Source organism: Trachurus japonicus, chromosome 1 (assembly GCF_045865225.1).
Source record: "Trachurus japonicus isolate A0001 chromosome 1, Traja_1.0".
Classification (NCBI taxonomy): Eukaryota; Metazoa; Chordata; class Actinopteri; order Carangiformes; family Carangidae; genus Trachurus; species Trachurus japonicus.
The window spans coordinates 27,723,578-27,742,226 of NC_140907.1; the positions used below are offsets into that span (position 1 = coordinate 27,723,578).

Consider the following 18,649-nt stretch of genomic DNA (forward strand, 5'->3'; position numbering starts at 1 on the left):
ATCAGCAGCAGCAGCAGCAGCAACGTTCACATGTATTTGTTCGCTCATCCGACCCTTTAGCTGATAAATGGTCCACTTTGTTCACCAGGTAGTCCTTAACTTTATCTGTCAAACAGAAACAGACGTGTGTTTTCAAACTTTGCCGCTTTAAAATCAGCTGCCTGTTGTGGTCAGAAATCACACTGTGCGCTGAGCGGCGAGACTGAAGCAGAACGGTTCATCCTGAACGCCAGAAAACCAAACAACACTGAGCTGAAAGTTGTTGTACTGTAAAGCTCTGCACAGTTTAGGAGGGAAAAACTGCAGAGATAATTATCAGCGAGTTCATCACAACCAGCAACCTCTTGGTCTTATAGCGGCTCCAGAGAGGCTCGTCTTAGCTGGGAATGAGCAGACTCTGGGAAGGAGGGCAACAGGCAAATAGAAAACACTGAGACAAACTAACTCCCTGCTGGGTCTGTCTATTTATTTATTCTTTTAATTGGATTTGTTGAAAATACAGAATAAAACCAGCGTACTGTAATCCATAAAAGCAACAAAACAAACTGTAAACCATAATCAGCTCTAACAGAGCTGGTGATTGTAGAATCTAATTCCACATATTTGTCCACTACACATATTTATGATTTGATATGTAAATATATTTGTTTATTTATAGGATCCCCATTAGCCGATGTCATAACATTAGCTATTCTTCCTGGGGTTCCCAATGCAATTTAAAAAAGAACATAGTACATACTCACATTCATCGCTGTTCCAGATCACTCTAACACCTCGTCATCATTTACACAAACAGCAAACAGTCTAATCTAAAATATATTATTAGGTACAAAGAATACATCGTACATCACATTACAGTACCACAACAGTTCAACCCACAAATAAATTCCTATAATAAATTATTATACGTTATATATTTCTTACTCATTGAACTTTCAATTTATTTAAATAGTCTTTTACTTCCTTTTTAAAAATGTGTTTTGAGTTGATATTTTTGATATTTTTAGGTAATGTGTTCAATCCTCTAATGGCTCTGTATATTACAGTATGTTTTAAAAAGTTTGTTCTTGGTTTAGGTGCCAGTAAATTATCGTATCTTATGAAATATGAATCTGCGTGTAACTTGTGCGTATGTTATGTGTGTGTCTGTGTTCAGGTGCTGTACGGTGAGAAGGAGTCTGAGGATCCTCCGCGTGTCCAGCTGGTGGAAGGAGAGGGGAACATGTCGCTGCTCCTCCGGCTGCTCCAGAAATACACCGTGTACGTGCTGCAGGTGCTGGCGTTCACACGGATGGGCGACGGCCCCCTGAGCAACCCCGTACTGCTGCGGACCAAAGAGGACGGTAGGATCTGTGTGTGTGTGTGTGTCTTTCTGTGATCACTGACCTTTCTGTCCAGCTGTTTGTTCAACACTTTTGCCTCTTTCTCACCTCTGCTGCTGCTTTTCACCTCTTTACACCTCGGCTGTCAACGCAGCCGTCAGTCTCTTCCTCCACCTCCCTCCATGTCACTGATCATCCACTGGGTTCAGCTCCCCCCAACAGACACACACCCCCTCTCCCTCCACAGTCACAACACAGAGCACACTGAATCGTGTTTGTGTTAGTGTTAGTTCTTTTTTTTTTTTTTTGTAATTCAAGTTTTTATTTATTTTATCTCTGGTGTTTGACATTAGAACATTTTACATTGTGAGACATCTTATGCACATTACATGTAGCATCAGTGGCATAGCAAGAATAAAATAAAATAAAAGTACCATGTAAATGATGTATAGGGGACATATTGATGCATTTACATAGCTGGAGAGCATATACCTACAACAGATGGATACATACAACATGTTGGATACACCCAGGAAAAGGTATTTTATTAAGCTGTAGGTTCATCAGTCAGTGTGATGTGAGTCCAAAACAAGTCCCAGACTGGTGCCTTGATCTTATTCCTGTTATTCATCTTGTCGAGCATAACTTCATATGAAGCTGTTTTAACCATAATGTTTATCCACTCTTTTAGTTCAGGGGGTTTAGGTGTTTTCCACAGTTTAAGTATTGCCCTGGCAGCCGTTGTAGTCCCCACCATGATTACAGAGAACTCTCCACTTGATATGTTTTGTATTTGGCTTCTGTCTCCTAATAGACATAACCTGGGAGATAACAAACGGTATGTCACTTCCCAGCCAGTTGCTCAAGTTGTCCAGGACTGTTTTCCAAAAAGGGCTGAATGACAGGGCACTCCCAGATACAGTGTAACAGTACCTATGTCTTTCTGACATTTCCAACACAAGTTATTGTTTAATATGCTCGGTTGAGTTGTGTTAGTGTTAGTCCTGTGTGTGCAGACGTCTACAGACGGAGAAGATGTGTTAACCATGGAAGACTTTTGCAGGGATGCAGACAGGCAAACCGGTCTGGTCCCTCAGAATAATAAAATACAAGCTCACAGGGACACACACACATGGATACACACATACACACGTGCATGCACAAATTGAGGGGGACTCATATACACACACTCATCTTTTATCAAACAGTGTCACGTTTGAAAAGTTTTTCTCATTTCAGGATGAAACAAGAGCAGGGAAGTCAATTCCTGGCATCGTATAATGAACCTCCTTCCTGTCAGTGACACACACACACATTCCTTACATACGCACACACACACATATATATAGATACACGCATACACTCAAATTGACATGTACTTGGTGGCGTGGAACATGTGCTTTTTATCAGGAACAAAGGCACAGTCGGGCTGAGATTGAGAGAAAATTACATTTTCTATTTTATGTCTTTTAGAAGTGCCTCTTAAAAATGTATAAGACAGTGTGTATGTGTGTGTGGACTGGGTGTGGTTGGGTATATGTGTGTGTGTGTGTGTGTGTGTGTGTGTGGCTATGTAGAGCAGATGCACATACATCTGCGAGCCGTGGTCTTGTCATACTAATGTATTAGACTGTAAGTGGCTGACAGTGAGACAGTCTCTTTCTCATCACAGTATTGAAGGAGTTTGTTTGTGCTTCTTTCTCTTTGTATATGTCATTATAGTTTCATTCTCTGCCAACTCCCTTCTCTAATTTTCTCTCCAGTCCCCGGGCCCCCTGTCAGGATGGTGTTTCCAGAAGTTCGATTGTCATCAGTTAGGGTGGTTTGGCAGCCACCCACAAACCCCAACGGCATCATATTAGGTAGGAAAACAAACACACACAAACATACAAGAAAAGCTCATATTTGATAACCACATTTTAATCATAATCTAAAGTTTTGGCGCCCGCAGTGGTCGTAGATTTTTGTTTTTCAGCAGCTGAAGGACAGAGAGGGAATGAGTTAGCAGTTTCAAGCACGTGATCACACACACACACACACAGAGAGAGAGAGAGTCAGTGCTGTGATCTTTCAAGGGAAGGAAGGAAGTAAAAGCCGTAAAATGGAAAAGAGCTGATTCTGTTTTTAGCTTTCAAACAGGGGTCAGCTCTTTCTACTCTCCACTTCACTGCCGAGGTTTGTTGGTATTTATGTACATGTGCGTGTCTTTCTGTGTGTGTGTGTCTGTGTGCGCGTGTGTCAAACATCAAGTTTGCTCCTTTGGAGAAAAAAAAAAGGGCTATTATAGCTGCTGGAGCAAGACACCTTTCCTAATGCATACATAAACACACATATATATATATACAAACACACTGAGATTCACACATACAACTTGTTTTTTATCCGAAACTGCAAATCACAGCGTGGAGAGTGAATCAGAAAGAAACAGATTAATGAAGAGGAAGAGGAAGGGGAGAAGGGTGGAGGAGGAGGAGAGGAGTAAAGGGGGGGATGTGAGGAGAGCTGCTGAGCTGGAAACAGAGAGAACAGAAGGGGAGAGACGGTGGAGAGGAGATGTATGGAGGTGAGTGTAGGGACAGGTGTGTGTGTGTGTGTGTGTTGCGTATTTGTCCTCTCCATGGGGGAGGGAGCCGAGCAAGACAACGTGAGTGATGTGTGACTGCATTGTAAGAGGGGAGGACATTTAGTGCGACACCACTCTGTGACAGGGGGGATGAGTAGGAGGGCAAATCTCTCTCTCTCCATCACACAGACAACAAACACAGTCCTGCTGTGTCCTTGCTGAGTGGAAATGTGTGTATGCGATGTATGTGTATGTGTGCGTGTGTATGTGTGTGTGCGTTTATCCCTGATACAAATAACTGTAGTGCAGTGCACCGGGCTCTTTAGCGCTCACGACTTGCCTCATTTCTCCTTGGGTTCTCCACCCATGGGGGGGCTCCGGCTCCAGCTCCAGCTCCAGCTCCGGCTCCGACACAGAAGGTGGACAGAGGAGAAACACGACCACAGAGGGCGCCGCAATCCTAATTTGGCACGAGGCGTTTTGGGCTTTTCACGTGACCTCTCTGTACCGTGAATATATGAATACAGACACATGCAGAAGAAGAGCATCAGAGGCAAACAGACACTGTATCCTGTTTCCACACCACACACTAATTTGTAATTCATTTTGGCTGTAAGAAGTGTGGTTCACAGAAAGGAAAAGGAAAAAAAATAAAACTCAGAAAAGTCAGTATGCATGTTGAAAAAAAAAGTGCACTATTGATGTGTCCTGTTGTCCCACAATGCACTTGTCAAAAGTAAATGGTTGGAGCTGAACGTAGCTGTGCAGCATTTCGTCTCCTTCCAGAGTTTTTAACGGCGGTGGCATTTCAGAGGCTGCACTTTAATGCGCGTTGCTGCACGTATTGCATCACCGCTGTTAGTACAAAACTGTAAACAACCCTGATTTATTGGCTAAAACAGCCCAGACTGTATAGGTTGGAAGGCAGAAGTACAAAGAGCGTACTATCATTCAAGTAGCTTACTGCATTCACTGTAAGATTTTCATCAACACGGACAAGGCCAGTGAGCAACGAGGAATAAAAAAGCAAAAAGAATAAATATGTATAGACACACGATTTGAACGCATTAAGTGGAAGTATAAGGTAAAACAAGGTATGTGTTTAATCTTTCAGTGGGAGGAGGAGCTGGGCTCTACCTGACAGGACACATTCACCTTGTAACGGAGGTTTGGCCTCATGTTTCTGATCCCGGCTCCATCCTATAATGATATTCAGCAGCACAGATTTATACTGTGACTCTGACCCAATTGTTTAGATGCAAGAGGATTTGTAGCGTCGGTCTTATCCAATAATCTTCCACATGCCGCGCTCACATTAACATACAATCAGACTATCTGATGAGATTATCAGACACACAACCAGATTATGCGCCTCTGAGCAGATTAGCGTGACAGTTTTAGTGTGAACCAATCGCCCAATCCCCCCCTCGCACCGGTGTGAGTTTGTGTGATTTCACGGCCGTGTGGTCGTGTGTATTGGGAGTACAATACAATCTTTATATTAACGGCCTTTGTGAGCGGTCAGCGGCCTGTGGAGGAGCTTGGCCGGGGATCAGCGGGTTTTGAGGTTGTGTTGTGTGTCGAAGGATGTTGGTGTTATTACATGGCCTACTGCACATGAGACAAGAGACGCGGACACAAGCCGCTCCGCGCGTGCACCACCGTGTGTGTCACAGCCGAGGGGACAAGAGCAGAGGTTGTATGATTATAAAATGTGTGCATATACAGGGAAATGTCAGGATGGGGAAGCGTGTGCGCTACTGGTGTTCGGTGACAAAATAATGGCCTCCTCTGTAATTGTCTTCCCCAGACATGTTACACAGCATGTAGCAGGACAGAAGGGAAATGGGCACAGCTGCAGAGAAGCATGTTGGTTTGTATGTTTTATTGTGGAAATGAGGCTGTGTGGTATGGCATTGTGTAGCTATGTGCAGACTTCTTTTTTCCCGGCCGTCACATATTCTGCTGTCTTTGATTCCTGTGTGCTCTGTGATGTAAAGTAGGCCACACACAAAAAAAAAACACATCCACACTCAAGAATTTTTCCTTTTGTCCATCTCTTTTTGTCCTTTTCTCTCCAGGCTACCAGATCTCCTACTGCCTCCACAGCAGGGACCCTCTGCGCTGGACCACGGTGGAGGTGGGCTCCAACGCTCGCCAGTTCACTGTCACAGGCCTTTCCCCTGAGCAGACCTACGCGTTCCGACTCACCGCTCGCACCGCCGTGGGCTGGGGCGAAGAACAGGAAGCCCTGGTTGTTACCACTGAACGTAGAGGTGAAGGACAAACAGACACACACATATATAAACTTTTAGCAGTACTTGGGATCTCATTTGCCATCCTAGTTGTCTGATTCTGAAACACTTCTCTTCTGGTGAGAGCAATATTTTCAGCTTAGTCAGCAGTCTCCCTGTCACTGCTGATACGTAACGTACCGTACCATAACGTAACGCTCCCGTTGAGTTAAAAGCAGCTTATTATGGAGAAAGAAAACTCGAGCTGAATCTGTGAATCTTGACATTTTGGCAAATTATTGTGGCTGAGAAAGCAGACACCGGCCTCCCCCTCCTTTGTCCAGCCGCCCCGGTCAACAGTGAATCAGCAGTAAGAGGGAGGACGACAAAGGACAGGAGGAAGTTTTCTCACAGTTTTTAGTTTGCTCAAGCAGTGAGTCTCCACACCTGTTTGTAGAGATATTTAACTTGTGACTTAACCTTTGTTACTGTTTTCAAAATCATTCCTAAAACATATTAAAGGGATAGTTGAACATTTTGGTCCCGCATCAGCGGTTTTGCATGAATTCGCTTCTAAAACAACTCAGTCTGGTAACGTTCTGTTATTATCTCTTAGCGTGGTGAATGTGCAGGTCACAACTTGTCCACCAGAGCATTTTGGAGTTGTTGGATTGTGTATTAGATGAGTTTGATGAGGGAAATCAAGAAATCCCATGAGCCTCCGTAGCGTAGCTCTGAGCAGCTCGTGGCTCTGCTCCGCCGTTCTAAAAATAACTTGCACCGACGAACCTACTGCTAAAACTATAGGGATTATGGCAATGGGCCAATTTGCCAAAATGTTGAACTATCCCTTTAACTTATTGTAATTCTGTTCTGAATTTAATATTTTTTCCTTGTGCAATAATGGAAAAACAACCAATAATAGTATCAATATAACCCCAGCGCAATAGAGAGTAATGACACCACATCTCCAGCAGTAACAGGTGTCAATAATATTCATAATGACAACTGAGCTGTAACCATGACAACGGAGCATCAGATGTGCACCGAGCTCTAACATCAGTGTTTAGTTTAGTTATAGGAGCAGCAGAGCGCACACCTGCTCCTGCACGCAGCAGTGAGGCTGAGCGCCGCTGCTCAGTTTGGTCTGAAGTTTTTCCAAAGCGTCATCATGTGTTTTATTAGTTGCACCTATGTTTTTCTCGCAACACTCAGTTAAAGTATCTGCAATAATAATAATAATCAAAAAAAGGCCTACGGGGACAAATCATCTGTTATGTTTGCAGCAGTCAGTATGATTTAATTCTGAAACAGTATTAAATCACACACTAATGGAACTAGTGTAACAAGTGTTTTGTTTCAATTAAAAAAAAGAAAAAGTGAGAGACTTTTTCTACATTGCTGGATAATTGAACTTGAATAATGGGTTGTAAGCTTGGAAGCTTTGAGTAATGACGAGTAAAATTTGCTTTTTCATGCAGCCCTCTATACACTTATCATGCATCTTGTGTGCCATTTATGCCACAGCAATGTAATAAACTGTGATGAAATTCAGATTCAGTCATAATGATGCATAAGGAAATAAAAGGTGTTCAATCAGATTAGACATGAAATTTTGGTAAATGAGCCAATATAAGCAGCGGTGACTTGATTAATGTTATTAATTTTACCTTTGCTTTTACCCGTTTCAAAACTCTATTATGGGAAAAAACCAATTATTTTAATTTTTTTTTGTCCTCACTTCTCATATTAACTTTGGCAATAAATATTAACTTTGCTAATAAAATAGATTGGCACATTGGTCAAAGATAATATTTTGTCGCCTGTTATATAATTTCGTACAGCAGTGACAGACAGTGCAGGGGAAGAAGTACCGAAAGGTCACGTGGAGTCTTAGCATTTAAATAATGTTATGATCTCAACTTAGAGGTGAAGTCAACCGTAGAGATAAAGTTAGGGAAGGAAAAACAAAACAGGTGTTTCAGGAGCTCATAAAGGTTATCGGTGCTTCAGCAACAAGTAGTTAGTGGTCGGACATGCAGAACCCGCTGTTAGTGGGCACAGAACATTGGCACCAGATAAAGAGTATGACCTTTTCACTGTGTGGGCATTTTACACACAGGACAAAACGAAATGACATTTTCAAATTCCAGTGGATGAAGAGCTGCTTGGCACCAAACGTAGATATTGAAATCACCAGGTATTAGTCCTCCTGCTGGGACATAATGAGAGTCAGCAGTTTCAAAAACTACCACTTCACTCATCTAGTAAAGAATTTTAGATATTTTTAGAGCAAAAAAATGAAAGTGAAATGTAAAAATCCCTGATTGAGTTCACTCACTCTCCAACTGTGGCTGCTGTGTCACGGCGTCATGTGCTGCAGTGGGCGAGCAAAAAGAGTTAGTTGGAAATCAAAGCAGAGAGAACAGATCTGAAAGTTGAGATTTGAGAGGCATAAATCATAGATATACCAAACCAAAGCAGCTTCAGATACTGTAGCTCTCTGCACTCGTGGTGATTTTGTATTTCAGGGCAGAAGAAGAAGAAGAAACGTTGCCAATTTACTTTCAAACATCATTTCAGCTAATTTTAGAAGGCGCTTGCCCAGTCGTGGAGTATATAAACTGCGACAATAACAGAATTTTAAAGCAGAAACAGTGACAGTTTATGCCTATGGCGAGATGTTGGAGGCTGAGCAGCGACTGTAACTCTCCCCAGATAATTTTCTCTCTCTCTAAAAACCTGAAACAGATGTAATTCCTGCAAGACAGTTGGTGGCCAGAGAAGTAGGAAGAGCTTTTTTTTATATAGTGACTTGGTTTTCAAAGAGATGAAGTGAGTGAGAAGTGCAGTTCTTCTTCATTTCACTGTGAAACAAATAAAAAGTCAAGTTTTTATCCTCCTCACATTCAGAGGTCGTGATGCTTTTATCTGGTCTTGTTTCGACTCCTGCACCTCTCATCCTGACTCAATCAACCGCTTTCATGTCTGCGCTTATTTCAAATGCAGCAGCCACTTCAAGTGAAACCAAATGAGGATTCACCTATACGCCGAAGGTTAAAATAAAGCCGAGCTCACGCTACAGGAGCCCCCATTCGACCCCAATTCACTATTTTCCAATGGAGCAGAAATCCGGCTCTGGACCCTGGGCGATACTGATGTTCGGTCCAGATTATCTGGTAATTTGATCGCTTCGCAGATCCAGCCTTAAACCTCCCAAAATCCCTATTGGCCCCGATAAATTGATATTTAGGATTTAAAATTGGCATGATAATGACTGATTACATCAGTCCTGCAGCAGTTGACAGTGTCACCGTGCAACAGTAAACCAGTCTAGTGTTGAAATAGGAAATAGGAACAGGAACGGTTGGTGCAATGTTATGTTAAAGGAGGGAACAGCAGTAATCAAAATATAATATACAGATGTTTTATGAAATGGCCAACAGATGGTGAATCACTAAATAAACAGTGGACAGTATAGAATCAGTCATACACTGTGATTTTTGTTACTGTTTTCAACAACATCTGCATGAGATTCAACTGCCTTCCCCCCATCAGTCAACATAAGATAACAGCAGAGTCCCACCTTGTTGCTTATGTAGGATCTGATAAAGCAGGATGGATGTAATAATAACCATAAAGCTGATCACATTGTGTGACTGTGTTAGCTGAAGACACAAGCCATAAAAGTCAACACCACAGATCCATCACACATTGCCCACACTAAATCAACCGTAAGTGTTACTGCCACAGGCGGAGTGACGGGTCACTATCAGGGTTAGCTGATAACTGGTGCAGGCAGAGGATACAAATGCAGACACACAAAGGCAACGCTGAGGCAGTGAAGATGTCTTTAATAAATGAGCACAAGCTTTCAGGCAGATAAGACAGGCAGCTGCGTACGTTCGTAGGCAACAGGCAGCAGGAGCAGGTACCAGGACCACAGGGAAACCTCACGTGAGAGAGACGTGAGAGAGAGATGAAACAGAGGACTCATCAAGGAACAAAAAGGGGAGTGTTATGGTGTCAGGCTCATTGTAGGAGGAGGTGCAGGTGTGGAGAGCTCATGTGACAGGCTGCAGGGCTGATGGCAACTGGGAGTAGGCGTGTGGATGGGCGGGGCAGTCAGGTGAACATGACGAATTGTTGAACTTCAAACTCAAATTTGGCACAAACATTTACTTGGACTCATGGATGGATTGATTGGATTTTCGTAATCAAAGATCAATGTCACGGTGACCTCGAAAAACACCTTTTTAGCCTTGTCAATGCAATATCTCACAATGAACGTTTTGGAGAAGGAATAAAACCATGATACGACACGATACGATACAAATTACTTTATTTATCCCCAGAGGGAAATTAATTTGTCTGGCAGCTGACAATAAACCTGGCAGTAAATCAAGTAGGATAAATAATTGATCATAATTGGGGCTGTCAAACAATCAAAATATTCCCTTGTAAGTAATCACAAGAGTTTGTATAGTGACTGTGAGCTGAGCTGATTCATTTCCAGCTGTGGGTCGTAACAGAACATGTGTTAATTGCACGTCAAAAATAATAGCATTAAAAGGAATTTGCATTATAATGCGTTTTATTTTGAAAAGGTATCCTCCATTGTAATATAAAAACCCTACATATACAGACATTTGTCACATAAATATTATATTTTGCATGCTGAGTAATGTTGCAGTTTGTTAAATAGAGAAGGAGAGTGAAAGGTTTTGGCCACTCCTGAGCTACGAAGAAGAAATATCAGACTAAAGTGAAATATCACTTTCATAATCACTTCAAAAGTTCTGGTGTCTCAGTAGCTGAACGCATGAATACGTTTTGGTTTGAATGTAACTCACGGCTTTTGATATACGTCACCCCTGATCTCTCTGTCCAATTTTCTCCGTCTGCCTGCTAAAGCATTGAAATGCTACAAAAGTCCTTATATTAAATTGTGACAGTGGAGCGATTTTTTTTTATTTTTTTTTGCATGAAAACCTGGAATCATGATGTCAGATGTTCTGTTCGCAGCTATGGGCTGGTGTAGTGGTGTAGTGCATTTTAATTGGATCAGATATCATAACATCGGCAGCATCATTATCAGGATTTCTTTAGAATAGAATCCAGTGGTTCCCTGTTCCACTTCAGTAACATAATGGGCCATTCTCAATGTGAGATAGACAGAATAGCCTAATAGAGATTTCTTTCTGATGATGCTGAAGAGACCAACTTAATCCCTAGAAAAAGAAAATTGGTTTTTTGAGCGTGCGCTTTGGTGTGTGTGTGTGTGTGCGTGAGTGCGAGGCTGCGTGAATGTGCATGCATGTGTTATAGAGAAAACTGCAATTCCCTCAGAGAGATTTTGTCTTTGCAGATGTTTGTCTCTAAGAGGGTGATAACTGATAAGGTAATGGACAACGTATAGCTGCATATTTAGCAGGATCCATCCACCCCCCCACCCCACCCCTCCCTTCAGCTTCCCCCCCTCTAATATCAGCCCAGTCTTTCTCTTCTCCTCCTCTAACTTGTTGTGTATAAGTGCTGAAAGGGCAGCACTTGTTCTCACAATTATGAGAAGATTATCAGACGAGGATCTTTACTGTGGAACGGAACAAGAGGAGAAGAGACAGGGAGACACAGATGGTATCAGAAAAACAAAAGAGCAAGAGAATAGTCAAATCTTGAAGGGAATGAAGAATAAGGGCATGTGGGGAGAAGGGAGACAAACAGATTTGACTTAAATTACTTGTGATAAGAATGAAGGAAGGAAGGCGAGGCTGTGTGTGCGTGTGTGTGTGTGTCAGTGTGTGACCGTGCTTGCGCTTTTGTTTGAGAACATAAGTGTGGATTAATTAAACTTCAGAGAGAATCGATGATGCTTTTATTTCGAGACTTAATCGATAACCTGGTGCCTCTGAAATTAAACAGTTATGCCCCCCCAACCGAGTGTTTGTGTTTGCGCATGTGCACACACATACATGTGTTCACAGGTCCACTAATCACACACCACTGGCAGCACAGTCGTACTAAGACACTGACTCCTAGAGTCATCTTTCATCCTCTAATTGAATAGTGAACATACACACACACACACACACACACACACACACACACACACACACACACAAACAGACAGGCTGCTGAGAAATTGCTTCTTTGATGCTGCAGCAGTCAGATGTCTTGTTTCATTTAAACATATATATGCATTGCAGCAGTCACACTGATGCATGTGTGATGTAAATGTGTTGCTGTGTCCTGCGTTACGAGCGATTTGCAACATATGTTTCCATGATAGTTTCCATTTGTCCAAGTGACAATTAATTTCAGCATTTATAGCTGCAGATATGAGGGAAGTTAAAGAAAAAAACTTGAATTAATGAGCCAAGAAACATATTGAACGCAGATGTTTCTACGCTGGGTGTTTACATGCATTTAGTAAACCAGGTTTCCGTCGACTCTCTGCCCTGAGCTCATTTCTTAAACGTAGAGGACGCAGACGAACCAGATTTCACCATTTCTCCATTTCTGCCTCAGAGAACTGATTCCTTGGTCGTGTTTTCGTGTATCCACGTCTCTAATCAGCGTCTCTAATCAGCTTTTTACATGCAAGCATGTGTATGACAAAGACTCGAGGCAGAGAAAGCGTCAGTGTGACAGCAGAACAGATGAAAGGAAAGATCATTACATGTGGCATTGCATCCTTTAGTCAAATTAATTCCTTTCAGAGTCTGACTAAATATTGAAACTAACTCATTGTACCTTCTGGATGTGTAAATAAATATTTCCACTGCTGAACATCTGACTGTTAGGAAAAGTAAAACCTCCAACACACACATCCTTCTGTATAGCGTCACTACAGTTAAAATAACAGCACTGTGGTGGCCTGACACTTTACTAAAACACTTTTCCTTTAATTTGTCATCCATGCATTTATCTCCATCACAAACAGCCACATTTACGACAGAGATAAGTGTGCGGATGTTTTGGCCTTTTTTTTTTTTTTTAATTTCTGTTTTGCATCCAGAACCTTTTTGACGTTTGGTAATGTGCAATCGCTCTGTCCTTTAATTTGTCACCCAACTGTACATCTAAAGCACTAAATGCAGTCTTTTTCTCTCACACAAACAAATATCCATGAATATAATAGCAGCCATGTGATGTTAAAGGACTGAAAACATAATGTTGCGTGTGAATGAGTGTCTCAAATGTGCTGGAATATCAACAAGTGTTTATGTTGTGTGTTTTTTTTAGCTGTAGGGGATTTCATCTGTTGCTCACTATTTCTCTCTCATCCTTCCCCTTCTATTCCCCCGTCCCCGTCCCTGTCACATCACTTTTTCTACCTTCTCTTCCTTCCCCTCTCATCTCCCCTTTGCCTCTTTCGTCTCCTCCCACTCTCGTCTTTTTATCTTCCCTCTTTTTCCCCCTTCCGTGCCGCCATCCACAGAGCGTCCCCAGCCGCCCAGGAGGTTGTCTGTTCCTCAGGACGAGGTTGAGTCTCGCAGCCTCCGCCTCCACTGGGCGACGGGCGGCTCGGGCTCCTCTCCCCTGCGGTACTTCACTCTGCAGGTCAAACAGCTCCCCAACGGAGACTGGAGCACGCACGTCGCTGACATCCCTCACAACAAGACCTCCTGGACTGTTGACAGGTACACACACCTGCTCATAACACACACACAAACAGTATATGCACATGAAGCTGCTTGTGTGGCGACAGTATTTTTAAAAATAATACATGTAATAATAATCTTTATTAATGGAGCACTTTTCTGTTCCCAGGCTTCAGGTTGACTGTTTGCTTAAAGCTATAGTTCAACATTTTTGGCAAATTCACCTACTGCTACAATCCCTATAGTCATAGCAGTAGGTTCATTACCTTTAATTATTGGTGCATGTTGTTTTGAGATCTGCGGGGCAGAGACGTGAGCTGCTCAGCGAACACAATTGAGGTGAACGGTACAGGTCCCCTGTCCCTCATCAAACTCATCAAATACACAATCCAACAACTCCAAATCATTCTCATGGACAAGTTGTGACCTGCACATTCACCACGCTATGAAATAACCATGTATAATTATGTAATATTACGACACATGAAGCAAATACTCTGAACTACTTGCGCTTTTGAAATCACTCCGCCCAGCAGCCGTGTCTGGAATGTAGTTCCAGCTGCATCTGCCTCCAAAACAACTCTGTTAAATCTCTGTTGAGGTGATATTGCACCTAGAAATAAGCTGCTTCATTGTACAGGCCATAGTGAGCTGGTTTATTGCACCGAAGAATTGTAGAGGGGGCTTCGTAGAGTGAGAAAAGCGACAAAAACAGCGAAAAAGTGACTGGACTTGCGCAGTTCCCCTTTGTTGACATGAGGTTGTGTAAGGTGGTCGTGCATCGTCGGTACTTTTACCTGCAGTAGAGAGAGTTGTAGATCACCACACTCCCAGTGAGAAGAGCTGACTGGACTGATGCTCTGATTCACTCAGCTGGCCTGCAGCTGTGGCGCAGCTTCGTAGGTGCACTTTAAAAAACATGTAGTGGCAAAGTTAAGTGCCGTTTCCATGGGAAGATAGACCACTGGAAAATATTCTACATGAAGTGCACATTTAAACAGATAATGGATTGTTGTAAAGAGCATTTCTAAAAGAGTGTCTAATGCATGTTATTTCTGGTGAGCCCCCGTGCACAGCATCACTCTGCCGGTGCTCCCAGTCACATCTCCTTACTAGGAGCAGGTCATTTACTGCCTCACACACACAACCCAACATCAGAATCAGGTTGGTGCCATCATGTACGATGACGTAGTTATTGTTTTACTCTTTTGTATCAATCTCCGGTGAATGATAGTAACGTAATTCTTTTTTTTACTGAAAGCGGGACACTTTGCCCTTCACAAATAGTGAAGCTCACCCAGAAGCGGAGTAGTCGAAAGCCGAAAATCAGTCGTAAAAGCAATAGATAATGCGTGGATTACCATTTACACATTTTACACAAAACATGGGCCTCATATGGAAGGAGAAAGTTTGTTCACTGCAGGAAACAAAAGACAAAAGAGCCAGTGCACCCAATGGAAATGTCATGTCATGTGGTGGTTCTCTTCCTCATTGCAGACACACACTGTTTTCATGTCAGGCGAGTGGGGCATTTTTGTAAATAATCTAAATAATAATTTTTCAGGGGTAGACAATAAGGGAAATTTGCCACTGGCCCTCTGGGCCAGTGGCTTTTGAAGATCACTGGCCCCACCATTCTAACCACTGGCCCAGGACAATAGGTATCGATCCCCATATTAACGAAAAACAACATATCCCAGCCAATTCCTGCGGTCTCGCCATCGAGGCTGGAACTTTCTGATACCATTACTAGTCAATTTCCAACATTCCTGATACTTATTCAATACCACGATCTTGTAGTTTCTTGAGATTTTGGGGGATTATTTTGTTATATGTATTTTAGTGATTATGTATGAGTTGGTATATTTGTGTTTAATTTTTGTATGTTGTTATTTATTTGAGTCTGAGGATTTATATCCTGTATCAGATATTTTTCATTCAATTTCATTAAAGAAGGTCAAAAAAAAGTGCTTTTAAATTCATCAGGCTACTTTATTTAATAAATAAATAACTGTTTCACATATTTAGCCTCCACTGTGGTTTAACAATGAAGTAAAAACAGAGTTAAAATGGTAAATATGCCTCAACACAAACATGAAGTTATGTAGTCATTACTTTTATCCTCCAAGTAGTTCAGTGATATAACTGTTGTTCTCATTCATTCACGTTTAGGCTGTTTCCACAGATTGGTGCAAAACTGACTCATTGTTTCATTTTCAGCTCAGTTTTGCGTTTACACACGTTTTTTTGTTGTTGTTATTATGGTCTAAATGTCACGTGACGTGCCACGCTGTGGCGCACACCGAACAGCTGGCGCCCCAGCGCGAGCTCTGGCCCGTGTGTAACGTTCGCGTCGGTCCCGACAGGACTCGACCCGACGCGCTGAGGAGGAGGGAAGTTTCATGGTTAAGAAAAAGGTTTTTATCGGTTCTTGTGACGACCTTCTATCAGCAGCAGTGAGTGAGCTGGAGCTGAACGTTCCAGGGCACAGCGCTGGCTGCGCACAGAAAGTAGATGTCTCTGTCGTTGATCGGGTCGGGATCTCTTAGCACTAATTACCGAGACGATTTGACAGTTATCATTTCAAACCACAGGGATTTAATGTGAAATTAGATTTATTTATTTACTTGTTATATTTTTTTCAAGGCATTATTTTCACTGGCCCCACCGGGCCAGTGTTTGGAGCGTTCTGGTGGCCCTGACGGTTTGAAAAGTACGTCCGGGCCACCGGGCCATTTATATTGTCGACCCCTGTTTTTGTATCATAGTTAGAGCTCTTATTCCTTTTCTCCTAATCCCCAAGACCCCAAAGAACGTGAATATAGTGTCTAAAAAGAAGTTTAGAATAATTGCCTGTGTGTTTCCAACAACTATATGTGAAATTAATTTTCCGTTTTTTATTTTCCTTTCTTTTTCTGGTCATACAGCTTTTTCTACATTCATATGATACCACTACAGAAAGCCAAGGCTGCCTGAAAAAAAGGATGTCTTACTTGACTATTACTGATGCTATATACAGTATATATGCTATACTATACTATGACTTGACTGTGCTTTTCAGGGCTGAGGTTTTATAAGTATTAATACATAAGGAAACCAGGCGAGAGAAATACAGAAGAAAATGCCATTGACTAATGATAATATAGTAATTTTCCAATTACAGCTCTATCACGTTCTGAATTCTCCATCATATAAAGAGTTTGTCAAGAGCTCCAACATAAATAACAAACATTAGCATGCCAGCCAGCCTGTCCACGCCCTCGTAGCCGCCCCTCGCTGCTGCATCACAAAGCTCCAATCACAGCAGCAGCAGCATCAGTGTAGCAGCTGATTCCTGAAGCCTTTGTATCAGAGTTTAGCCCGTCGTTAACATCTCTGTCCAGCTCTTTATTGGATTTTGGGAAAGTTTACACTCCAGCAACCCCGGCAAGCTTAGCCGAGATAGCATTGCATTTGACAAACAAATCAGTTGGGTTAAATCTTAACGTCTCTCTTGTCGCTTGTCCAAGTGCGTAAGCCAAGCAGCTAAACAGGATTATACCAGAATGAAATTCTTTCTTATTATCTTACGCTGTCCTACGAGCTGTTTCTGTATTTCCACATCTTCTACCTCGGTCATTAGCTGGTGACGATTCCAATTCTTAAAGCTTAAAGTTTCATGTATGTGGCATTGGGAAGCTGCATACTTTAATTTCACAAGATTTTTTCGTTTTAAGTGCACAAGGCGGCCTGAAATATGGTGCTGTGTGAGAGCTGAATGCTTGACAGGCATAGCAACCGTATCTAAGGAGAGGACAGGGCTCACCTAACAGTCAATTAGACCATGTCAAGCATCCTCTGAGAAAACAGCCATAATTACTTTTTTTTTTCCTTTTGCTTTCATTACTGAGCCCTACCAGGGAAATTTTGTTTAACATGACATGTCGGACTTGATTCAGATGAAGTCAAACCAGAGCAGAGACCAGACAATTAGAACAAACACAGAATTGTTTTATTCATTTATTTACCGCAGGAGGGAACTTTTTCTTTTTTTTCTTTTTTTGGAGCCAAAAATACATACGGCACAAAGAATAGAAAAATACTGATAATAAAAAATAACCACCACCAGTGGAAGTAGAGTAATCATAATCAGAGCAGAAATGAGAAAGATCTCAGTCACCTAATCACACAGGAACAGCAGGGACAGCTCTGTGTTTTACTCTTAATAATCCTCACTCTGGTTTCATGCTTGTCTGCAGTTTATCTGTTCCCACTCTTTCTTTCTTTCTTTCTTTCTTTCTTTCTCTTTCTTTTTCTTTTTTTACCTCTTTCATCAGTCATCCCCTCTTGTTGTCACCACCTCCTTCGCTCTCTCCATCCATCCATCCATCCATCCATCTTTCAAAAACCATCAGGCTCTTTTTTTCCTCTCATGCGTCCTCAAGCATCCCGACCACTCATCCCATAGAAGAGGACTCCATTGCTACTAAACGTCTTCCTCTTCCACTCCTCTCTCTTCTTCCCTCCATCCTATCCTCCCTGGGGAGACTGTCATTATGGCAGCAGGTGACGCCAGTGGTCAGACTGGATGACTACTCCAAACTTCGCTCGCTGATGGCCGCCCTGAATAGCAGGACTAGTCTGTGATGATGAGGCTTATTTTTTTGTGTTTTGTTGCGTGTCCTCGTGACAGTTTGCGTGTCTGTGTGTGTCTGTGTGTGTGTCTGTGTGTGTGTGTGTGTGTGTGTGTGTACACCTTTGCGAGCTCTCACAAGGCTATTTGAGATGCTGAAGACTGTTCTCTCAGTGTGTCTGCAGCAGCAGCCGGTTTCAAACCTGCCTCAGGGAGCGTCTATCTGCCGCGATGGAGGAGCTGCTGTTGTTGCTGTTGCTGCCTTTTGTTTTGATGCGTTATTTTTTTCCCGCCCGTTCTATCGCTGAATGTTC

General features: G+C 42.4%; 1 protein-coding gene across 6 annotated transcripts in view; it reads left to right on the forward strand.

The window, feature by feature from the left end:
• LOC146992081 (protein sidekick-1-like) overlaps positions 1–18,649 on the forward strand; it is a 296,559-nt gene that overhangs the window by 251,514 nt on the left and 26,396 nt on the right. For all 6 annotated transcript variants that reach the window (XM_085783510.1, XM_085783486.1, XM_085783479.1 and 3 more), the window contains 4 exons: positions 1,157–1,343; positions 3,086–3,184; positions 5,967–6,161; positions 13,561–13,762. In XM_085783510.1, coding sequence (XP_085639636.1) covers positions 1,157–1,343; positions 3,086–3,184; positions 5,967–6,161; positions 13,561–13,762 — 683 coding nt within the window. The remainder of the gene's footprint in view (positions 1–1,156; positions 1,344–3,085; positions 3,185–5,966; positions 6,162–13,560; positions 13,763–18,649) is intronic.